Genomic DNA, 24625 nt, shown 5'->3' with positions numbered 1-24625 from the left:
AGGACGCTCCAAATGATCCCAAGATAGCAGAGCCCACAAACTCTGATCGCATCTGTCTGTAACAATAACTGGGGGGTGCAAGAGCTGGGCGATTCTCTATATGGCAAGTATTCTTGTATTGTTCCTCCTCCTTTGTCTAAACATAGAACAGGTGGGCCGTCAAGCCAATTGTGCCAATATATAGCTGGAAACCAACAATGTCTGAGTGTCCCTCAGGCTTTTGAGACCAAGAACAGAGTAAAGAGAAACTCTTCACAATGGTAGGCCTGCGTCTCTTTGCTTTTGAACTCTTTAACATAGAAATGCTGGTGCAAGTGAACGCTGTTGTTTTTCAGACTGAGAGAATGTCTTATTTTATGTTAAAAAGTACGTCTATGGACGGGTTTATATATTTGTATCTTTAAAATTGGACCATTTTGATTAGTTTTGCTTCCATGTAGCTTGATCTTTGTCATGAGAGCAACTTTGTTTTAATTTTAGTAAGGTTTAGTAATCATTGTCTGTTCCATTTTGTGTTGATTAAATTTGTGATGTACTTGAATCGGGACACTTTTTGAGAGTTCTCTACTTCTATTTTGTGCCATTTTTGTTCCATTTTGAGTGGTTAAAATGGCACAAACATCTTAGAGGGTCATGTAATTTCTGCATGAATTTTAAACTTTTATGTGCTTCAAAATTGCATTTAAAAAGCATAAGGCTGCAATTAAATAATCTAAACCACTTTTGCTTGCTTTCCAGGCACCAAAGAAGGCCAAGAAGAAGGAAGCTGCCAGCTCCAACGTGTTTAGCATGTTTGAGCAGTCACAGATCCAGGAGTTCAAAGAGGTTGGTCATTTCTAGGATTCACTTATACTTAAACATTTTACTCTAGCATATGTTTAGGGACTTACCTCTGTAAATCTGAATGCTCTTCCAGGCTTTTACCATCATGGACCAGAACAGAGATGGCTTTATTGACAAAAACGACCTGAGGGACACATTTGCTGCTTTGGGTGAGTGAAGCCACACTGAATGACTATATACAGTGTAAATACTGGAGACACTGAAGCTAGGTATCTGATACTTAAAGACATTTATCCTATTGAACTAACATGAGTATTGTTTTAAGGATTACAGTGGCCTCTCTTTAGACCCCTACTGAATGCCTCAGATTACAACACTATGTACCAGTAAAAATGCTTTATTTTATTTTTTTATAAATAAATGTAACAATTTTAGAAAAGGTTTAAACTTATTTATTTTATTTTTTCAAAATCCTAAAATCCTTTTATTTAAAGGTTTTATTTAAAAACCGACTTTCAGTGTGGCTTTTAATGTGGACATTAATGTAATTTTTCCTTCAAAATATGGCAATGCCCCCCCCCCCCGGCCTTGTAATCTGGTATCATAACTATTTAATTGCATTGAACATCTACGAACATTCCAGTTAACTCTCACTCCATTTGAACTATCATATCATACATCTACAACTATCATACATCTGTATTAATGTATATCTCTGTATGTGCATGTTTGGCAGGACGTGTCAACGTTGGCAACGATGAGCTTGATGAGATGCTAAAGGAAGCCTCCGGCCCTATTAACTTCACCGTCTTCCTCACCATGTTTGGAGAGAAGCTCAAAGGCAAGGTTCAAATTTATCAGAATTGAAATGATAATCATGCTAATGAGGTGCAAATAGTTGCAGAACCCAGCAGATATCAGGCACACTGCATACTGATATCTCAATCATATAGTTGAGCATCAGAAGCTTGGATTTTGAATGCAACTTCCCCAAGAAATGACATGTATTAGAGTATATAATTACAGAATAATCAATAATCTGTTACCTTTCTGTGACCGACAGGTACAGACCCCGAGGAGACTATTCTCAATGCCTTTAAAATCTTCGACCCAGAGGGCACAGGAATCCTTAAAGGAGAAGAGTAAGTAGATTTATGCAAATGTACAAATGTCTCAGCACATCAGCGACTTCCGACTTGAAACAATCTCATTGAAATGCACAGCATTTAATATATTTCTTGTGATTCTCCTCACAGAATCAAATATCACCTAATGTCCCAAGCAGACAAATTTACTGAGGCTGAGGTACTAGACTTTCCTTTCTATCTGTCTGAGATAGTGTCAGTTCAAAATTTTATTTGAAAATAAATAATTTAAGTGTACTATTTAATATCAAAATATATAACCGTTGAATGGATTTTAATCATGATTTTTCTAAATTTACCTAGGTAAGCCAAATGTTCACAAACTTCCCCTTGGATGTGGCTGGCAACCTGGACTACAAAAACCTGTGCTACGTCATCACCCACGGAGAGGATAAGGAACAGGAGTAAAAACTACATTTCCCATGTTTCTTCATGTTTGTTCATGTTCATTTGTGTGTTGTCTTCTCCTTAAGCTCTGTACCCGCCTTTTGTCAATAAAGAGATAAAAAATCAAGTTAGTCTAGTTACAGTTGTTTTAACTTGCTCAGATAATCATAGACTTTTCAAATAAATAAATATTTTCCCCATTCATTTTATTTATTAAAAAGAAATAAATCAAAAAGTCAAAGCAAAATACTAGCAATCAGGTTTTAGGTTCTCAATAACGTAAAACATCACCAACAAACATTTCTTTCTTAACACAACAAGAAAAAGCCCAAGATTCGGAAAGATTTCGCTCCCTCCCGAGGAGATTACAAAAGCTCAAACGCAACAATAAGCTTAAAGCCACACTGGCGTGTTGAACGGTGCTCTGCGAACAAGGTCAACAGGGCCTTTTGTGTCTCTCCGGATATTCAATGCAGCCCTATTAATAGCAGCCCTTGGTGCCTTCTGCCATTTGGGGTTTTCAGCGAGCCAATGATAGGCTTTATGAATAAAAACAGGTGAGCAGAGGTGTAAACACAATTTATTGCATTTTCTATGCAGACAAAGGGTTGAATTTGGTTTTAAAGTTCTATTCTAGTCTATTTTATGCTTGCTGTGAGTTTTGAGATGGGAATTGTTTTTATACAAAGCCACGGCTAAGGCTGCTATATATAATTATGTGCATGAGGGTTATTATAGGTCATCAATCAGAAAACAAAAAGGAAATGACAAGAAAAACGGGGCCTTTTTTGTTTTCTTTATGACAAAACATTTATTTTCAGCCTGAATGACTGCGGTATTAAATCATGCCACATAAAAACCATTAAGAATTGAATAGTGTCAAGAATGCTTTTTTTTGTATAATCAAGTATCATCTTTGTTGATTAATTAGCCCAGACAGCCTGCCCATCCAAAATCCTCACTTTTACTACAGTATAATAAAAGAAATGAACTACAGTATAACCAGACTCTCATAATTTACTCTTACAGGCTACTGAATACTTCAAACCAATAGCAAAAAGCCCACTTTTCACCATCCAATCATTTCCTAATAGCTAAAATAAAGGCCAGCCCTTGAAATACATCACATTGTGGAAGTAAAACGGGTTGTGAATGGCAATAAAAACATATTTTTGATGGGTAAATACAGTGATTGCAAAATGTAGAAAAAACTGAGCATAAAATACAAGTAAATAAAACAGAAAAGATCAGTGCCACTCTTATCATACTCATAATACATTGAGGGAACAGACAGGAGATAAAGACCTTGTGGTCACAAGTGTTTGTTATTTACTCTCCATACCCAACAGAGTCCAGCTACTCTCTGTCTGAGGCAAGAGGAGAGGAGGGTCTGGCAGCGCCACCATTTTTAGCACTGCCTGTTAGCATGAAGTCCGCCAGGAGATCTATTCCAGAACCGGAGTCCAACATAGTATCTGGGCAGAGCAACGAAAGGAAAGAAACAAAAATAAAGGGAAATTTGTTGCATGACCATGTGTCTAAATACAAGCAGTTGGCTGTATATTTTGAGTCCTCTGATGTCATTTTGCATTCTTAAAAGCAATCTATCCCCATGAAACCTCAAAGTCATTACTAAATAATTGCAACACACGCTAACCTCTCTGGCAGCAACTGCTTACGGCATGAGATCATAATGGTGCTCTGGAATCCAACCACTCTCTAGTTAGAACTTATAACTGGAAATCTAGATTAATATTAATCCATAATTCTCACCATGAATGCCGATCATGTGTTCTAGAATGAGAACCCTCTCGGCCAGAATCTTTAGTGCTTCCCTCAACTGCTGCACCTGCAAGAATGCGAGACTTTAGCATGTAACAATAAATCATCATAACTGCACAATCAAAAACTCCAAAACCTTCCCAATTTTTTAAGGCACCGGCCTTACCTCTGATGGAGTCTCTCCCGGCTCACCTTTAGGACCCGGAACACCCTATTCACAACATAAGAAAATAAGAATAAAGTAAATTTTTATAATAATACATTTACAAATAAATATATAACCTTAATTATACAAATTGATTTAGAATATAAATGCATCCATTTATTAAAAATTAGAAAATAAATTATGATAATAATAGGTAAATAAAACAAGCAAACAAATGAATGAATGAGCTGTGAAAACAGAAATCCAATCCACTATGTGCACTCACAGGCTGTCCTTGCTTTCCTGTTATTCCAGGTGGGCCCTTTGAAAACAGAGTAATGTAATCTAATTAGCTCACATAAAAACAACCATTTATTTTATCCAAAATGCAAAAGGCATCAGATTAGGATGCTAAATTACTCTTACTCTTTCTCCTGGATCTCCTTTGGGTCCCCTGTCACCTGGTGTGCCTGAAAAGCTTAATGCAGCCTATGATAAATATGAATTAATTGGTATACTGTGCCTTGCACATCTATACATGTTGTCCAATTATTTATTCCATACATACTGTAAATGCATAGCATAGAGCACATCAGATAGATAGATAGATAGATAGATAGATAGATAGATAGATAGATAGATAGATAGATAGATAGATAGATAGATAGATAGATAGATAGATAGATAGATAGATAGATAGATAGATAGATAGATAGAATGACTTACATTTTTCCCTGGAGCACCTGGGTGTCCAGGTGGTCCGGCAGGCCCTGTTCAGCATGTATGGATAGAAGATTAAGTGTGTGAAGAAATGGCTGGGTAGTACAAGATAGTGCTGTTATGTATGCTCTGAAATTCTAGCGTACCTGGTGGACCAGGAGGGCCGGAGGGCCCAGGAGGACCAAGAAAAGCCTGCGGGTCACGATAGGCAGCAAAGTCACTATCTTCATCTGCAACATGTAAGATATGAAGTGAAACTACTGAACATACTGAAGTGAAAACAAATCAGATGTACTATTATTCAGTGGGATATGGTGCTCAGGTTCTGCTTTGGGTTATCCAGACTCACGCTGATTCACAGACAGCTAACAAATGACTCTGATTAACTGCTGACAGACAGAAGCCAACCAGACCCTTAAACTGAGCCAGATCTCCGAGAGGTTTATTAAAGCTGATACTGTGGGAATGCTGTCATCTTATGGTCAAGGTGAGAATAACAGGTTGCTGCAGTTTTTGCAAAGACTGGATATAACAATAATTGAAGCATTTGACATTTTCTTTCATTTAGTTACACATTATTTTAATGCCATGAATTAATTAAAGTGATAAAACAGCATGTTTAATGTGGACTGTTGTACTCACACTGGGCATGTTGTTTAGCTGTTAGAGTGAAAACATCTCCCCTGATGGAGAAGGGCCCTGGGGGCCCAGGTGGCCCAGGAAGGCCTTGTTCACCTGGTGGGCCTTGTAGCCCTTGAGGTCCTGTAGAATAAACAGGGGAGCTCAATGAGGCAAAATGTTTGTTTTAATACTCCCCATCAAGGTAAGGAGATCATACCTCTAGGTCCTATAGGACCAGGTTTTCCAGAAAAACCCATATTTCCTAAAGGTCCAGGAAGCCCAGGGGGACCTGGCGGCCCAACAGATCCTGGTTGTCCTCTTGGTCCTGGAAATAGTTCAAGTGGTTTAAGTATGAATTATAACTCTGAATTCTGAATATGCATGTATGTCTATATATATATATATATATATATATATATATATATATATATATATATATATATATATATATATATATATGCAAACTGCCGCTCAAAAGTTTGGGATGTTATTTTGTGAAATATTATTGCAATTCAAAATAACAGTTTTCTATTTTATTATACTTTAAAATATAATTTATTTCTGTGATCAAAGCTGAATTTTCAGCATCATTACTCCAGTGTCACATGATGCAGAAATCCTTCTAATATGCTGATTTATAATCAATGTTGGAAACCGTTGTGCTGCTTCATATCTTTTTTGGGACCTGTGATATTTTTTTTAGGATTCTCTGATTAATAAAAAGTTGAAGAGAACAGCATTTATTTAATAAAGAAATTTTGTGTTACAATATACAATACTATTCAAAAGTTTGGGGTCAGTACATTTTTTCTATCTTTTTTTTTTTTTAATTAAGAAATTAATATTTTTATTCAGGAGGGATGTGTTAAATGAATAAAAAGTCATAGTAAATACTTATATTGTTAGAAAAGATTTCTATTTTGAACAAATGCTGCTCTTTGTAACTTTGTATTCATCAAAGAATCAAGGAAAAAAGTATCACATGTTCCAAGAAACAATATGAAGCAGCACAACAGTTTCAACACTCATAATAGATCAGCATATTAGAATGATTTCTGAAGGATCATGTGACACTGAAGACTGAGTAATGATGCTGAAAATTCAGCGCTGCGTCACAGAAATATATTCTGTTTTAAAGTATATTAAAATAGGAAACCAATATTAGAAATTGCAATAAGATTTCACAATATTACTGTTTTTCCTGTATTTTTGATCAAATACAGCCTTGATGAGCAGAAGAGACTCCCTTAAAAATCTACTGATCCCAAATTTATACGCGACTGTGTGTGTGTGTGTGTGTGTGTGTGTGTGTGTGTATATATATATATATTATATGTGACCCTGGACCACAAAACCAGCCTTAAGTGTCAATTTTTCAAAATTGAGATTTATACATCATCTGAAAGCTGAATAAATAAGCTTTCCATTGATGTATGGTTTATTAGGACAATATTTGGCTGAGATACAACCATTTGAAAATTTGGAATATGAGGGTGCAAAAAAATCTAAATATTCAGAAAATGACCTCTAAAGTCCAAATGAAGTTCTTAGCAATGCATATTACTAATTAAAAATGAAGTTTTTATATATTTATGGTGAGAAATTTACAAAATATCTTCATAGAACATGATCTTTACTTAATATCCTAATGATTTGTGGCATAAAAGAAAAATCATACAATGTATTTTTGGCTGTTGCTACAAACATACCCCAGCGACTTAAGACTGGTTTTGTGGTCCAGGGTCACATATGCACTTTTTATCTTATTTATCTAAATAAAATGTAAACAAATATTTAAAATGTATAAAATTACACATCCTATAAAAGAACAGTTACCAACAAATTATTTTCTTTTCACCTGGTCGGCCAATGGCATTGGGTGTTATTGGTGAGGGGTGTGTCCTGTCCACCTCATTATCAGCTGTTCTCTCAGGTGATTGGCTGGGCTGAGGGAGAGGGGGTGCCTCAGCATCTCTCAGTAACATTATCTGTTAAAAAAAACAAAATCTTACTATCTTACCACAACTAGTTAATACAAGAGGTTGCCTAAATTTCTGTCTTACCTGAGCTTCAACAACACTCAAGCGCTCTTTGATGTCAGCATAACCAGTACAGTTCATGCACTCTAAAAGGATGAATGCAAAAAGAGATGTCAAGGTAACATGAAGTATGAAAGCAGACAAAGGGGAATTTCTAACCATAAAAAAGTGATACAGCACAGAGTGAATGGATTAAGCAAATGCTATAAATCTCTCAGCCATCTGTTGTCATAAATCAAATCTATATGATCTTTTCAATCTAAAGCACGTTTTTGCTGTTTTTGCAATATTATAACTGTATACTAGTCAAAGTAACTGATCTGAATAAATTCATATTGTGCTTAAAATTCCAATGATCCTTCCAGAGTCACAGACTTGTACTTGTCCCAAAACCTAAGTGTGAAACCAAAATAACACTTGTATGATCAGACTTGCTGCTTTGTGAACAACGAGAATTTGTTAGAGACAGTAAATGAGTTGAATTACATTTTTGGTTAACATCCCTCCCAGGGGGAAGAATAAGGAACAGGAAAACCAGACGCTGGCAAGCCATGAATTTCCATTTGCATGGAATCCTAGTGAAGGGAAATATCTCACTCTGGGTTTCCCCAAAATTCACCTTTCTCATTTGAGAGAGATGCTCTTCATAGCGCTGGTCAGGGTGAAGACAACCACAAGGTGCTGGATCTCTCTATGGAAGAAGACAGATCTTCCAAGACAGCAGAGATTTGGGAATTATTTGGCGTGAAATGAGATGATGATGAATGGCAGGTGATCTCTAAGTGGTGACATTTGAAATGCAATACAGCAAATTTTTACCTAATGATGAGATTAGAATTTAAAGATCACCAGATGATGAGATCAGAACAATACACTAAATAAAAAGTGTTTGAAATGCAGTGACTGAAACAGGTTTACTTTAATGCACAGATTAATTGCCATTCCCATTTTACACATAATTTGATGAATGCTACCATTCAAAAGTTTGGACTCTGTAAGATTAAAGAAAAAAACAAAACCCTCTTATCCAGCAAGGACATGTTAAATTGGTCAAAAGTGACAGTAAAAACATTCATAATGTTCTTTTGAACTTTTTATTCCTGATAGAATCTAGAAAAATATGCATCACGGTTTCCATGAAAATATTAAGCAATATTAAACTGTTTTCAACACTGATAAGAATAAGAAATGTTTTCTTGTGCAAAATCAGCATGCTATAATGATTTCCAAAGGATCATGTGACACTGAACACTAAACACAATCCATATTTGCCATTACAAGAGTAAATTACATTTAAAAATATATTAGAATAGAAAACAGTTATTTGAAATAATAATAATATTTCACAATACTGTTATTTTCACATCATGTATTGTATTACGAAGGCTTTATGAGCATAACCTAAACCCTCTTTAAAAAAAATGTAGCAACCCAAAACTTTTACGTTTTTTTTTGGACATTGAATGTGATAAAATGTAGAACAGGACTTGATTTAATCAGGAACTAAACACAGCTTAAAAACAAATAAATCTACTAAGCAAAAAATCCTTAATTCATAGGAGTGGGTTGAAAACACAGAAACAGAAGATTACATTTTGAAAGACATAACCTGACACTGGTCAACGTGGGTAGTTAATCAACCAAAGTTAGTGCTTTTTTGACTGCTACTCCACCAAAACTGCACTTCTAGTTTCTTTCAATGAAACATTTACAACTACGTGCTTCATCATCTGCTCTCAATTGACTGCAATGGGTCACAAGCATGTCACAGTGTCATCAAAGGACAGTTTGGATGCCAGACCTCATGAAGGGTCATTAGCTCATTCCATAAAATGCGAAGGAACAAATTTGTCACTCTTCACCACAATATACACATCCACCAGAGCAGAAAAAGTTGATATGTCTATGTTTTTCTGGATGGAAAGACATAAGGATTGTATTAAAGGGTAATGCAAACTGCACGTCTGGAAACACCAGTGATGGTGAACACAAAGGATGTCATTCACTCTATATCTGTTTTGCTCAGAAAAACACTAATTCTGTAATATTTACTTTGTAGGGACTCCATGGCACTGGGTGATGTATGACAGAAGACTCTGTGCAAGTTAAACCGCTGCTGAAGTTTGGCAGGCTATGCAAACGCAGAATGAAATGTTCAGCTGTCTGACATGCCTCTTCTCCTCATGCCTTGGCCATAACGCACAGCTCTGCTGGAAACCGGACTGCTCTCAGATCAGTGGACAGCTGAACATAGGGGTATTCTGGAAAAACACCCGAATGATGAGCTGTAAAGAAGCACAGCACAATGGGATCTGCAGATACTGAGCCTCTATGAGTTTTGCAGATGTGAGAGGGGCTTTAAACTGGCCAATTTTGGAACTAGCACAACAGTTTTATTAAAACTGTCATGGTTAATAAAGTTATATAAACACGTGCCAGTGCGGACATCAGTGATGTATTGATGTACCAAACCAGAGTGCGACTTGTGTCTTAGGAAAAGTACAAATACACAAATCACACATGCAAGCTGACCACATTAAGACTCCACACCCATTAACAGCATTTTGGCAAAGACTGATGGGGCTTTCAGAGATTGGGAAGACACAAGATACTTTTGCATGTTCTCCTGGGTGAATACAGTTTATTGGTAAACTGCATTTCAGACAGAATGGGAATTAACTGTATTGTCAATTCTCTATATCAACATCATCAGCCTTGGCTTCTGCTGAATTCATTATAGACTTATTAGTAATGATCTTCAGTCTCTATATCTGCCCTCAAACAAATACTTTGGGCACATGCATTGCAGAAAGATTGGTAACTGCATGCCTTTCCTCTTTGAGATTTATTGGCTGGGAAGTTTATCCCCCTAAAGAGCATAGTATATATTGCAGACTAAATATATCTAATTTCAATGCACTTTCACGTAATTCCAGAAGTCTCCATTTACTTATTTGGTTTGTGAAGGACCTAACCTCTAATAAACTAGAGCCCCCAGGTGCTACTTAAAAAAAAAAACACAATAATTAAAATTGGATTCTTGTGGACATTTCATTTGATACAAAATATCACTGGGAGTTGCTGTCTATTGAAGATTGGAATACCATTGTGGATCTGTTACAGCTGTTGAGCCCAGCTGCAAATACCCTACCAGACCTTACAGCGTTGCTTTCTTGCATTTGTTTAATTTATCATGTTCATGTTTCTGATCTATTTACATTTGTGTTACCGTTTTTAGACTATTATGCATAATCTACACTCTCCTAATTGTAACCCTGGCCCACAAAACCAGTCATAAGTGTAAGTTTTTCAAAATTGAGATTTCTACATAATCTAAAGCTGAATAAATAAGCTTTCCATTGATGCATGGTTTGTTAGGACAATATTTGGCCGAGATACAACTATTTGAAAATCTGGAATCTGAGGGTGCACAAAAATCAAAATACTGAGAAAATTGCCTTTAAAGTTGTCTAGATGAAGTTCTTAGCAATGCATATTAATAATCAAAAATTAAGTTTTGATATATTTACGGTAGGAAATTTACTAAATATCTTCATGGAACATCATATTTACTTAAAGTCCGTGTAAAGTGATATTAAAATATGTGTTCTGAGTTTGTCACACAACAGAAAAAGGGTGTTATTAACCACCCAGCCAAATTTGAATGATTAAAAAACCCGCCAAGTAACTAAAATAAATGATCAAAATCTTTGAAAAATAAGCAGGACTCTCAAACGCTGGGGGCGTGTCCGCTGTCGGCGCTGAAACCACGCCCACTCGCGAGAAAGCGGCCGTCTCTCTAAAACCTGAATGGATGCTACTGATACTACCTCTAGTAGCTTAATTAGATTTATACAGCTATACAAGTTTGAGCGAGCAAGTTCGTTAATTAATTGTAGACGCGCGTCAGCGCTGCAGTGAGTTGAAACCTTCTCGTCTCAAAGCGAGCGCGGCTCATGGTTGCTTAGCAACGGCAAACACCACGAGAGCGCGAGCTCCGGTGCGCTTTGAAAGAAGAGAAAGCGGTAAAGCTCGCGTTTCTAGACGCGAATTGTGAACGCTCCATGTTTTTAAATTGTATATATTCTGCCACATATTGATGTCTCTGGGCTAAGACCCAGGTATCCATTCACCCTAGAACCGTCCCTGCTTAGAATCTGTATATCGAACATCACAGACTTTCAAAAAGAACTTGACCTCTCAGCAGTTATATAGTGTTAGGGGCGGGGCCACGCTCGGTGGCTCCACTGCGTCATCGAGCCACCGTTTTAGCCCCGCCCAAACAATCCTGAACACAGAATTGGTGAAAAACTGTTTAATGGTTTAACTCCACAATTCAGTATTACATAGTTCAGAGTCTTTGTAATGTGTTTCAGCAATACATTTCTAACATGTGTAATGTGTTTAGAGACAATTCTCAGAATTCTCTTTACACGGACTTTAATATCCTAATGATTTTTGGCATAAAAGAAAAATGGATAATTTTGACCATACAATGTTTTTTGGCTATTTCTACAAATATACCCCAGCGACTTAAGACTGCTTTTGTGGTCCAGGGTCACAAATGTACAAAAGCTGTCACTGAGGTGGTACATTTTAAAAGCTATTAATTAAATGTACCATTTAGGTACTGATATGTATACTTTAGGCATAAATATGTACCTTTAAGGTCCAAAAATGCATTCTTTATGTGTAAATAAGGTACATAAATGTACCTTTTGAAAGGGTACTGTCCTAGTGAGCTTTCATACTTTATTATTTCCCCTAAAAGTGTATGTTGTTCTTACACTGGCAGGAATCAAACAAGTTTGGGAGCCCCAAAACAGCCTGGTTATAAACTTTCTTCAAAATATCTTCCTTTGTGTTCAACAGAACAAAGAAATTCATACAGGTTTGGAACTACTTGAGGGTGAGTAAATGATGACAGAATTTTCATTTTTGGGTGAACTATCCCTTTAAACCCCCAAAAGGAAGTCAAAACTTCAATGTAACAGAAGTCTTGGTACATATATTAAACAGTAACAGAAAAGTGACCACAAAAATTAGATCACAAGTAAATCAGTTATAATATATATGAATAAATTTACGTAATTTACTGCATTCTTACAGATTAATTTAGGTACATCAACAATAAACAGAAGCAGTTTGTTAAAAAAAAAAACTGGCTAAGTAAAGAAACTGTTGGCAACAAAAGACATTTTGAGTTGCTTAAAGGCTAATTCTCACTTCACCCACAGACGTCGAGCAATGCAGACAATCACCAGATTACAGTATGTCACTTCTTAGACACTGCACATCCCGCCAAACAACGACTGAACATGTTCAGTCAGCGAAAACAAGCATTGGCTGATGCCAACAGACGCTGGCAGGGAGAATACAAAATCCACTGAACTTGTTTGTTGGCGTCTGTCTGTGCAGTGTGAATTAACTTTAAGAGGACAAAATGGCTTGAAATAATTAGTTATCTTCTTATATTCTTCATGGGTTAAATACAATTTTGGGTTCACTGCCATACAAGCTAACCTAACGAACAGGTAGACTTCATTGGCATGAGCATCTGTGCTCCACCGCAGAAATAAGATGATCTCACCCGCTACAGGCAGCTGAAGGGGCTGGAGTACACGCGTCCTCATCAATCATGAGATACCACACCACAGACATCCCATTTTCCCACAGCCACTCTCACGGCTAGGGGTACTGATCACAATCTCAATTTAAAGGAATTTGTATAGCAGGTGATAGATTTGAACCTCTGCCAGGCCTTCTGGAAACCTGGTATGGGGGTAGTAAGAAAGACAGCTGGAGCTGACTATGTATTTAGATATAGATAAGACTTTAACCAGGGCATTATGGGAAGTTCGAGTACCCAAGTAATTCTGCTGATGGGAATTGTTCCCATGAATGACTAATGCCTTTAGTCTAGCAATCAGGGTTTAGTGGTTGGGATCCAGGAACCCCAAGGGAGCCATAATATTATGTATTAATGTAAAATGAATCAGTTCATTTTCAAGACCCACAACTTTTTGTTTAGATTTCATTTTAAGGATAGAATTCCTCAAACCACTGTTATTTGCACTGTGAATATAAATTAGACTAATTAAGTGAAAAAAAAAATTAGAGCCGTGGAAAATGGTAAAAAAAAAAAAATTTAAGGAGACAATATATTTTACAAAATGTGTTTTCTGAGCTGTTAAAGTGCATATGTTGAATTTAGATAAAATATGCTTAAAAAATTTTAATATATGTAATCAGATGTGTAATATTTACTAAGAAATGTGCTTTACAAACGCATCTTAACTGAATTGAAAATATTTCTTCTCAGCTTCTCTATAATAACGCTAATAGTGGAAAAAGGAACCACTGTCTTATGCTGTATTATGCAAAAAAGACAAACTTTTCTCAATAATCATTTTATAAAGTAGTTCAATAGTTAGTTTCAGAAATTGTCAAATTTTAATGTTTTTATTATGTCTTATTTTATCAAGTCTATTATGTTTCATAAGTCTATAATGTTTCTGAATAGCTATTTTCTATTTTAATATACTTTAAAATGTAATGAATTTTCAGCATCATTCTCCAGACTTGATCCTTTAGAAATCCTTTTAATATGCTGATTTGCTCAAAAAAATAAAAAAATTAAACGATAATGTGTTATCAATCTTGTGTTATATATCAATCGAAATTTTACACCAAATCCAAAAACATAACCAAGTCTTATATTAGATTATTGAGGATTTTTGATTTGTTGCATGCTATCTCTGGGAGTTGCTGTCTAGTGAAAATTGGAATATGGTCATGGGACAAAGGATCTCTTACAGCTGTCGATCCCAGCTGCAACAACCCACCCACACCTCAACAGCTTTGCACCAGTGCATTCCTTGAAGTTTACTCCTTAGTCAAACATAAAGCTATCCTTTTCACATAGTCAAACACAGCTGATTAGAAAATCCATGTTCTTGACATACTAATATTTATTGAGATGAAGAGAGGAACTGGCCTCAATATACAAGGAATGCTTTAATGAACAAAACAAAGTTAACCTAGGGAGGGACAGCAACACAACGTCCAGCATTTCACTGACTAATCTAAAGGATGGGAAAAGATTTCTTTGTCTGGGATGCATTAATGAACAAACAACTTCATCACACTGGTATCTTTTAATACAAAGCACACAAATTTATGACACTGTACATTCCTGAAGGACAAAACATCACTAAAGTGGTTGAACATGACCTCAACTAGTCACAATTCTCAATAACTGTCAAACTGAGCTGAATAAACATTCAAACCACAACTCCAGGGGAGCATGAATCAGTTTAAAAGTTTCTTATTGCATTTCTGTTTACATTCATGGCTGGATTGTTCACTCTTATAGTTGGCTTGTTCTTAAAACCAAGCTTTGAATCCTGCCAGAAGATAACAGAGAAAGCGTAAGTCTGTGTGGTAAGACAGCGGTTTCAGTTATGGTCATCGGTCGAATACACACTGTTACCACTGGATGACAGTGAAGACCAATCAAAATGAAGTATTCTTATGAGCCGTTCACACAGAAAGCATAGTTGCAGTTTCTTATAGCTAGTAGAATGCCTATAGTGGACTATCAAAATAAAGTGTTTTATTTATATTTTTAGTTATGTTTTTATATATTTGTATATCTTCTTCTTGTTTTTATAACACTATACTTATCATTTAACCCTTGCATTAAAATATTTGTGTTTCTATTACAGCTGCTGCTGGAGTAAATTGGATATGCTAAAATAATATTTGCTATGATCTCCTATTTACCAAGCATGAATAGAAGTTTACCCTGCTAATGTTTATTTCCACGCTCCAAAACCTGGAAATATAAAAAGGCTCCATAATAAGTGAAATCAGACACAGCATTCTTCGTCGCCTCATTACACATGACAACTAGAAATGTTGGGATTTCACACAGACTGACTTTGACCTAACTTGAGCTGTTTGACTGAGTCACAATCCAAATTCCAAAAATATGTTCTTAAATAAACCAAACACAGAGGGGCCTGAGACCCGGGGGATCGACAGCCTCAGGCTAAAGCTATGAGCCCAATGGAGAGGGATGAAAGGGTGGGAGGAAGGAGGAAGGGATGGGGAATGAAGATTTCTGATTTATTTACTATGTCAGAGATCATGGCGCCCTTGGATTTGACCCAAACTAAATCATCTTCATCTCACAGGGGATGATCTGAAAAGAGACACTGCAGACGGGGGGACCATCCCCATCCAGAAAAACATGGGAAAGTGTGTCATGGGTAAACTATCCCTTTTGGGTTAGAAATTATTTGGACTCTTGTGACCTCTACCACAACTTACTGTACTATGTCAATTGAATCAAAACGAATCAAAGCACTGTCTCATTTCCTCAATTCAAAATATTTTCTTTCAGCTATTTATTTCAGTGTCAATTCTGTATTTACGCAATATATTTGAAGACCCAGAGCTGTGCTGGTTTTGATTATGATTATCTCTCAAGGATAGATACAGCAAAGTGAGTCAGTAAGTGATAATATTCATACTGAGATCTATGACTTTTGATTGAAATTTTGTATGGCAAATCTGAGCATGCTTTGTAACACAGTCTTACTTTCTCCTGGTTAATGTAGAAACATGTTTTTGGTGTTCATATAGCGAGAAAGGAAATACATCCTAACGGGGATATTTTTATGACACATTTACTTTGAGATTTCACCCAGATGCTTGATTTCCACAGTCAGACCAGCTGATGTCACTCACATTCTCACCCACACAATGAAAGTAAGGGATCTTTCCTTGTTGCTAAGAGATTTACATTTAAAAAAAGAACCACCCACCAGTTCGTTTTGGGCCACCAAGCCATGCCTAGTCAAATGTGAGTGGTGTTCGCCCCATGCAAATGTCTTGCTAGATGCTTGGCTGTTCTGGGTGGTTGCCAGGGTGTTACTATGTGGTTGCTAGGGTGTTATGAGTGGTAACTAGGGTATTCTGGGTGGTTTTTATCTAGCATTTAACTTGCTAGCATACACAAGTCAAAAAAGGCCAATCAATAAATCCCTATACCTAGGTATTCAGGGTGGTTGCAAGGGTATTGTTAGGAGGTTGCTAGGTTGTTCTGTTGGGTTTCTATTAGGGGCAGGGGAGGGCAGTGCCACCTCAAAAAACTGGATGAGAAAAAAAAAATTGTAGTATAAAAATTACAAATATTATCATTAAAAAGTGTATAAATCACTTGTTTTTCTAAAGAAACATTGCCCAACAGTCCGCGTCTCTCTCGCCTCCACTGAGCCCATTGAGTGTTAACAGACACCCTAAAGCGAGCCGTGAGTTTGGTGGGGGGTAATTGAGAATGAATGGGGGAAAGTCACGTGAGAAGAGGCAATGTCTCTATCGCAATATGATTGGATATGTTCGACTGTGATTGGTTCATGCAATAAATCCCGTGTTCTTGCGTGTTCCACAGTCTGAATAAACAATATAATGGCGTTAATAGGAAGACTAATTAAAAAAGAAAGTAAAACTCACACACTTAGATATAACAACTTTTACACGGTTACATCAAAATAAGACTTGAAATGACCCAAAAACTGTGGGAGCTTTTAGTAAGTAATCAGTAAGTAATCAGTAATTACATTTGAAAAAATCTGGGAGGCATCCTCATTTCAGATTGCTTGCTTACACAAGTGATCATTTTCAGTGTGTCTGAAATCGCGTACTGTTTGAGTAGGTACTACATTTGAATTAGAACCTACTTTGTGAGCGTTAAAAAAATAGTACATTCTATATAGTATGAATATGGGTAGTATGAATGAAATTCTAGTAGATGTACTACATCACCATGTTGTTACAGTCATGTGACCTACCAGCATCAGTTGCATCGCTTCACGGCCATTCATTCATCCTCTCTCCTGGCCTCATGGGATAGTAAAGTGTCCATCAAATGCATACTTCAGAATGATACAAGACGTAGTAGGTGATACGGGTACTGTTTTTCAGATCCTATGAATTCGGACACACTACTGTGTTTGCATATGATTTTTCACGTAGGATATAGTAGGAAAGTATTCCGATATTGGAGCATATGTTTTGGGTGTTTGCTAAGGCATTGCTATCCAGTTTTCTAAGTGGTGTTTATGCAGTTGTTAGGGTCACAAGTCAAAAGAGGCCAACCATAAAATCTCTATGATAATTATGTTATGTTTTGCTTGTCTTAGCAAACATCACTAATAAATGTCTATGTAACTGGCTCACAACATCTAATAATTCCTTTGTCTTACAGTCATTCAAATGATTCGGAAATGCTTCAGTGAACTTGAGATCAGCAAAAAATGAGCTCCCTCACCCTCTCTGCAGTCTTCTCCATGGAATCCTGGACAGCATCGCCATTCCAGAGAAGTGATTTTCCTGTAGGTCACTCTGTACACAGGTCTCACCAGAGTTCTGTAGCTGGGAAAATACAGAGAGGCAAAACACGCACGGAGTCTGTTAGCTGTCGTCCAAGTTAATGTGAGAGTAGATGGCGGAGTATAATCCAGTGTATACCATGAGATCATTTATTTTCTTTGTACCTGATGAGGTTTGAACACGGTCCAGGCCATCGGCAACTCTGAAATAGTCGCTGCACAACAGTCTCTGTCCCATTTTGTGTCTGGCATGAAACGGTCTTCTGTACTGTATACTGGCACCAGTTCCTTATTCGTTCCATGTTGAATAAATAATAACAATGAGAATAACAAAGACCAGACCAATCAGAATACAGCAAAGTCAAGAATTAAACTGAAAAAAAAATCCATGGAGAAATTAATGCACAAATTTATCAGACAACAAGGAAATGAAATCACGGAAAGTAAGAGATGTAAGTAGAGAGCTTGAGATTTCCTTTTTACAAAACTCAGATTGATGGCACTGCAAAGCAAACAGTTACGTGGCTTCAATAGTTTTAGGGTCATAATGTTTCTTCAAGAATCTCCTTCACTTCAAAAGCGGGATAAAATACAGCACAGTGGACTGAGAAGTCCTCTGAGAAACCCTCTCAGTGGCACAACCATATCTTTTTTCTTTTACCGCAGGAGACCGATTGATTTATTCTCTCGACATTCATATAACACCCAGAAGAGTCTGACAGACATTCTTGAAGAGAACTAAAACAAAAAAAACAATGTGTGTCTGCATCTGCATGCTTTGCTTCTAAACTCAATATGGGAAACGTCCCTTCTGATACGTCTCGGATGATTCAAAACATCCCAGGATTGTGACCCTGCACTGGTCATTTCATTATTCAAGTCATTATTCTTACTTTCTTCACAGGACAGACTGTGATGAGTTGTGACCAGACCACAGACACACAAGCTCCACATGTCTAGACTAAAGAGCTTAACCTCAACCGCACGTTAACTATAAAATATTGTGCAGCACTGTTTTTTGGGAAAATGAATGTTTCATTTTTAGCATAAATCATTTTGGCTTTGGTTTGGTTTATGCTTTTTCTGGGAACTTAAGCAGGGGCCTTAACAGATAGATAGATAGATAGATAGATAGATAGATAGATAGATAGAAAAACCATACAAATAGATAGATAGACAGACAGAGAGACGATAGATAGATAGATAGATAGATAGATAGATAGATAGATAGATAGATAGATAGATAGATAGATAGATAGATAGATAGATAGACAGACAGACAGACAGACAGATAGACAGACAGACATGATAGATAGATACAGACAGACAGATGAGACAGACAGACAGATAGAAACACCAGACAGACAGACAGACAGACAGACAGACAGATAGATAGATAGATAGATAGATAGATAGAAAAACCATACAAATAGATAGATAGACAGACAGAGAGACGATAGATAGATAGATAGATAGATAGATAGACAGACAGACAGACATGATAGATAGATACAGACAGACAGATGAGACAGACAGACAGATAGAAACACCAGACAGACAGACAGACAGACAGACAGACAGACAGACAGACAGATAGATAGATAGAAAAACCATACAAATAGATAGATAGACAGTCAGACAGACAGATGAGATAGATAGATAGACATGATAGATAGACAGACAGACAGACAGACAGACAGATAGATAGATAGATAGATATACCAGACAAATATATATATGGAATGACAGACAAAAACACAGACACAAAGTATGTATACATATATTAAGAATGTATTTAGTTTCAGAGATGTTTACATATGTACACATGCAGAAAAGTTGTTAGCCACTAGAAATAAAATTCTGTTGAATTAGATAATAATAGAATTGTTTAACTATTGAAAGTTTTTCGAGATCTTAATCCATAATTCTGCAATACAATAAGGCTTTAATCAATCAGTTCGATCAACCAGAGACATTCCAGTCGGTGACAGGTTTACCTGTTGAGTGTGTTTGCTCCAGTGCTGTGTTCAGACACTGTGTGCTGCAGTCTCACTGGAACCTGATAAACTGCTGCTGAAGCTTTAAAAGCACGAAAGGAAAACATGAAAATACAAAGAAGTTTCCAAAATCCCTCACACATGGTCCGACGTTTAACAGCTCTTCCCTTAGTCCCTGTGCTTTATCTGATGTTATCCTGCTCACACGAGCTGTGTTAAACAGTCACTGACTAGAGTAAAATACAATCGCCTCCTCTGGAGTAAAACGCTGGCTATGTCTCATAACCTATTTGGCTGACTATCTAGTACCTACTACATCATAGTCTGCATTGCCAAAAATGCTGCAGGCGTCTAGGTACTGTGTAATCTATATGCCAAAACCAATACAGGGAGGTCTAAAATACAACCAGAAGGGGAACATATGTATTTAGTTGATAACAGATATTTCAAACATTCAATGATGATACCTGAGGACATATTAATGTTATATAATATATTATATATTAAAAAATAAAAAATAAAATAGCGAATGTAAAACAATTTTTAATGAAAATTGTGTTTTAGCGCCACATGCAGGTCAAACGTAGGGTAACACCACAGATATTGAATCTCCATACATTTTATGTTTTGAAATATTATTACAATATAAAGCAACTGTTTTCTACTTGAATATATTTTAAAGTGTAATTCCAAGTAATGTAAAATGGTAGCATACATTATTATTTTTAAAGAATAATGACGACAATAAATATTGAAAATGATCTTGAAATGTCTAAAATTTTAATGATATTTGCATTAAATAACAATACGACTGCTTCATCAACTTCAATGTGCCCACTAGACCAGTGTGCAAAAAAATAAAAATGTGGCATAAGAAACAGTATTTTTAGGGGTGTCCAACAGAGACAAAAGAGTAAATGTTCAATTACTGCAAAAAATGAGAGTTGGAGGCACTACAGACCCTGAGACCAGTAAAAGCAGAAAATATAGATATCATTTTTAAGTGTAAACTTACAGAATTTGATTGAAGATCAAGCTTGTTGAGTCACTGTTTATTGTTATTAAAAGGGAATGGTGTGGTCTAATGAGCTTATCTGTGCATAAAGCGTGATGTGTTCAATTATATTTCAAGTACCCTTTAATCGTTTAACTCGTTATTTGTCTTTGTTTTGGAGGACATTTTCTTTAGTCAACATGAAATTAGTTTATGGCTTTCTTTTTTTAACAAGCATCACATTCTAATGACGGTAAAATAAAACTCTTAGCATTATAATAACTGTAACAGCAATTTCAACAAGAAGGGCTTTATAGTGATAGTACATTCATTCATTGTCCCTGTAAACAGGAATGTCTAGTCAATAGTCTGGCTTTTTTGGTTGTGGCCTATAAATGCTGAATTAATGCATCATTCAGGTTATGTCAGAATTGGTGTAGGAGATAACAATTCAGAGATTCGACTATGAGATCTTCAAAAATGAACAATAATTCTGACATGACCTGAATGGAAGCATATTGTGGGAGATGCAAAGATTTGTAAATCCAAAATGTTGTAAAGTGATCCCATGTGATAATAAATATAGTGCTTTTTTGATGTCTGGTCCATATTGTGTCTTTTGCAGCAGTTCTAGGAAGGTCAGTGATCAGTCTGGCTGATTATCGTTGCCCAGTGTACAGTGTGTGTGTGTGTGTGTGTGTGTGTGTTAGCTAAGAGGGGCCGCCTGGATGACCGAGACCTGCTCGGTACAGATTCTTTTCAGTGGTGGGGCTCCACAACTGTCCTCATCCTCCTGCACTCAGAGAAAAAGGAACAATGAATTATTAATTAGTTATTAATTTCACTAGTACAAAAGGTTTAATATAATATAAACAGTAAATAATAAATACAAAATAAATATAGTAAAATAAATAGCAAAAAATGTTAAAAAACATTAATTATATATTTTAAATATTATATATAGGTATTTATGTATTTTTTTGTTTCTGATATACAGCACAAAAAAAAAAAAAAATTAATTTGAAAGAAAGCAAGGTTCACAGCCCAAGGTAGAGGAACTGTCCCAGCATTCATGCTTTATTATGTAGAACCTCTGACTAGTTTTGTACAGTTTTGTACCGGAGCAGTGAGGGGTAAAAGATCTTCTTTGATCAGTGTTGGCGGCTCATCTGCAATCTCACTTGACTGCAGCAGTGGCTCTAGAAAAAAAAAAAAAGTTATAATTTTCAAAAGTGGGTCAACTGACGAAACGATTTCAGTGAACTTCTGTCAAATGTGTAGTTTTGGAGATAAGAGCAAAGTGTATTTGTTCAGATCACAATCACAGTGACACAAAGAGGGCAAACAACTCACTGGGAAATCTCAGGTTAATATGACTAAATATTTAAGCAGAATTCCTAAAATTACAAGCTTTATATACTGGATATACCTTTGGAAATGTGTAATATAATTATAAATGATAATATAATACATAAACAATAAAAATAATTAGTAATATAATAAAATATAATTACTCAGAGTGTAACATAAAATGATCATAAAAATGTAAAATATTTAAAAAAATAAATGAATGAATCTTTCAGCTCTGAGATTAACGTTAAACTTTCATAAAGTCTCACCTTCCATGATTTCTTGGCCGAGGGTGGGCGGCTGTGGGTCATCTGTACGGTAGTCTAGACTCTGAGGTGCAGGGCTGACCGGCTCACTGGGCTGTGGACTGGAGTTATTGCTGCTGTCTGCAGCTACTTTATGCTGGTACGAGTCGGACAGAGAACTTTGGTTGCTGTTTTCATCTGAAAAGGCAGGAGGCAACCAATAGAAGATAATAATTTGACAAGCAACACAATTTTGGAATGATTTCTGGGTGAACTACGCCTTTAAAATACAAATGTTTACCTTGAAAGTCTAGCAGTACAGAACAGGAGTTATCAGATGACTCCTCCGTGGGAAAAGTTTCCCGTTGCATCTCTCCACCCACAGACACTTTGCTCTTGTCCTTCTAAAATACATCAGGTTACAGATACAGTAAATATAGTGAAGGAGTTTGGAAAATCCTTTACAGATGTCGATCTAGTGTATGAAATTAACTCTCAATCAATTAAAACCAAGAGAAATCAACATCTCAGATGTGTCATACCTCCTTTGTGTCCACCACAGGAACCCATTTAAATATTCTTAATGACGTATCTCCAACTGTGACCCATTTCTTCTCCCTGAAATAGAGGAATTGTGTAACAGGTTTCCATATACATGACTTGAAAGCTCTATCAAGTTTCCATGTTAAAAATGCAACCATGCAGAAAAAAGCACTTATCAAGTTTCCAGGTGGAGAAAGTTTAAAGGCTGCTTTTTTCAGGACATGTGGGATTACAAAGTCCATTTGTTGATGAGTTGAACTCTATCCAATATCCCCATTTATTTCAATCACAAAAGCGCTTGGTTTTTGCTGGGCTAAACCCTGAGTGAATGCTTGGATTAGTCTTTTGCACAGTAAATTAATAATAGAATTAATAAATTACTAAACTAGTAAAAAAAATAAAAGAATAATAATATAATTTATTTAAGGTTACTGGCAGTCCTAAATACTACGCTTCTTCAGGACATGAAGAAACCTTTTAAAAGTCCTCTATAGACCCGCCTCTTTTTGCCACTTGTCCAATGAGAAAAACAAAGACAAGCGCGCTGCCATTGGCTGTCTCTTGTGTCAATCAAACCGCATCCTTTATAAAACTCCTCCTCCTTTCCGACTGAAGTTTCTCTTTTGAAAAACATTTCTCTCTTTGAAAGTATCTTGACGCCTCCCGTCATACTCACCATCTCCGTACTCTTTCGATAGCCGCCATCACTTTCTTAAAGTCATCTTTAGCGCGGCTTCGGGTCTCCGCGCGGACAGAGCGACCCGACATTTCTGAATTTTATCAGTACTCTACTGGAATCGTGTCGGTCTCGCAGTCTGCCTTCGCTAATCTCGCGAGAACTCACGACTCCACTTTCCAGAGCTTCTTGACAGGTCCCACCTACTTATCGAGGGCACAGGTGGCTGCTGTGGCTTTTCTTTGTTAACTTTAATATAAGATGAGTCATATATACCTCTCAACGACCGATGAGTAAAAAACTGTACTTATTTATAACTAAAATGCTTTAACATACTTCAAAAAGGTTATAGTTCACTTCAAAATAAAAGTCTTCTGGGTTAGTTCTTATTTATTGCTTTAGATGAATTAAGATATTAAAATGTGTTATAATTACTAAAGTTAATGCCAAATATTACGTTAATCTTTAGGACAGCAATGAATAAGATAAAATAAAAATCAAATATAAGCTTTTTTGTTTGACATTTAGATTAAAAAAAAGTTATTTAATCGTTTATATACTTTTTAAACTTTTAATGCTTTCGAAATAGCTGATAGTAAAGGTGCTTTGATGATAAAATATTCCCAGTTCAATATGCATAGACAACTAGAAGTAGATAATTATAAAATGTCAAATATAATGCAGTGTAAAGGCAAAACCGTGACTAAATATTTTAAAAAATTTAGTTATCAGATTATGATCTGTCTTTTGTCAGACAGGTTTAGCTCAGCTATGCTTATTTAGAATAAATGAATAAAAATA

The 24625-nt window shown here is 36.2% G+C and overlaps 3 protein-coding genes across 3 annotated transcripts; 1 reads left to right on the top strand and 2 right to left on the bottom strand.

Moving 5' to 3' along the window:
* Nucleotides 1-207: 207 nt before the first annotated feature.
* myl10 (myosin, light chain 10, regulatory) lies at nucleotides 208-3186 on the top strand. The gene is made up of 7 exons (XM_079410908.1): nucleotides 208-260; nucleotides 739-825; nucleotides 917-992; nucleotides 1520-1624; nucleotides 1847-1925; nucleotides 2040-2088; nucleotides 2232-3186. Exons 1-7 carry the CDS (start codon nucleotides 258-260, stop codon nucleotides 2334-2336), a joined length of 504 nt encoding a protein of 167 aa, XP_079267034.1. The 5' UTR covers nucleotides 208-257; the 3' UTR covers nucleotides 2337-3186.
* col26a1 (collagen, type XXVI, alpha 1) lies at nucleotides 2511-20398 on the bottom strand. Its single transcript, XM_079410906.1, has 14 exons — nucleotides 20017-20398; nucleotides 18185-18307; nucleotides 17959-18062; nucleotides 7647-7708; nucleotides 7442-7571; nucleotides 5801-5908; nucleotides 5605-5724; nucleotides 5109-5192; nucleotides 4969-5012; nucleotides 4669-4731; nucleotides 4529-4564; nucleotides 4264-4308; nucleotides 4089-4164; nucleotides 2511-3790 (listed from the first exon to the last, which is right to left on the bottom strand). Exons 1-14 carry the CDS (start codon nucleotides 20157-20159, stop codon nucleotides 3672-3674), a joined length of 1257 nt encoding a protein of 418 aa, XP_079267032.1. The 5' UTR covers nucleotides 20160-20398; the 3' UTR covers nucleotides 2511-3671.
* A 142-nt stretch (nucleotides 20399-20540) lies between these two features.
* On the bottom strand, nucleotides 20541-23980 carry bcl7ba (BAF chromatin remodeling complex subunit BCL7B a). Its single transcript, XM_079410907.1, has 6 exons — nucleotides 23825-23980; nucleotides 23148-23223; nucleotides 22907-23009; nucleotides 22630-22803; nucleotides 22130-22209; nucleotides 20541-21803 (listed from the first exon to the last, which is right to left on the bottom strand). The coding sequence occupies exons 1-6, from the start codon at nucleotides 23914-23916 to the stop codon at nucleotides 21717-21719; spliced, it is 612 nt and encodes a 203-aa protein (XP_079267033.1). The 5' UTR covers nucleotides 23917-23980; the 3' UTR covers nucleotides 20541-21716.
* Nucleotides 23981-24625: the final 645 nt, after the last annotated feature.

The sequence above is a fragment of the Barbus barbus genome, assembly GCF_936440315.1.
Source record: "Barbus barbus genome assembly, chromosome: 47".
In the NCBI taxonomy this organism is placed as follows: domain Eukaryota; kingdom Metazoa; phylum Chordata; class Actinopteri; order Cypriniformes; family Cyprinidae; genus Barbus; species Barbus barbus.
This window is presented reverse-complemented; position numbering and strand designations above follow the sequence as displayed.

What these genes read in the sequence shown, in the direction of transcription:
- bcl7ba (XM_079410907.1), bottom strand. Translation starts at nt 23,916, where the DNA reads ATGTCGGGTCGCTCTGTCCGCGCGGAGACCCGAAGCCGCGCTAAAGAT. An exon ending in CTGTGGTGGACACAAAGGAG is followed by an intron (nt 23,010 to 23,147) that starts GTATGACACATC and finishes GATGTATTTTAG; the next exon opens with AAGGACAAGAGCAAAGTGTC. An exon ending in CGGCCAAGAAATCATGGAAG is followed by an intron (nt 22,210 to 22,629) that starts GTGAGACTTTAT and finishes TTTTTTTTCTAG; the next exon opens with AGCCACTGCTGCAGTCAAGT.
- myl10 (XM_079410908.1), top strand. An exon ending in AGATCCAGGAGTTCAAAGAG is followed by an intron (nt 826 to 916) that starts GTTGGTCATTTC and finishes ATGCTCTTCCAG; the next exon opens with GCTTTTACCATCATGGACCA. An exon ending in ACAAATTTACTGAGGCTGAG is followed by an intron (nt 2,089 to 2,231) that starts GTACTAGACTTT and finishes AAATTTACCTAG; the next exon opens with GTAAGCCAAATGTTCACAAA.
- col26a1 (XM_079410906.1), bottom strand. Translation starts at nt 20,159, where the DNA reads ATGTGTGAGGGATTTTGGAAACTTCTTTGTATTTTCATGTTTTCCTTT. An exon ending in TGGTCCTATAGGACCTAGAG is followed by an intron (nt 5,725 to 5,800) that starts GTATGATCTCCT and finishes TTTATTCTACAG; the next exon opens with GACCTCAAGGGCTACAAGGC. An exon ending in ACACATGATCGGCATTCATG is followed by an intron (nt 3,791 to 4,088) that starts GTGAGAATTATG and finishes TGCTCTGCCCAG; the next exon opens with ATACTATGTTGGACTCCGGT.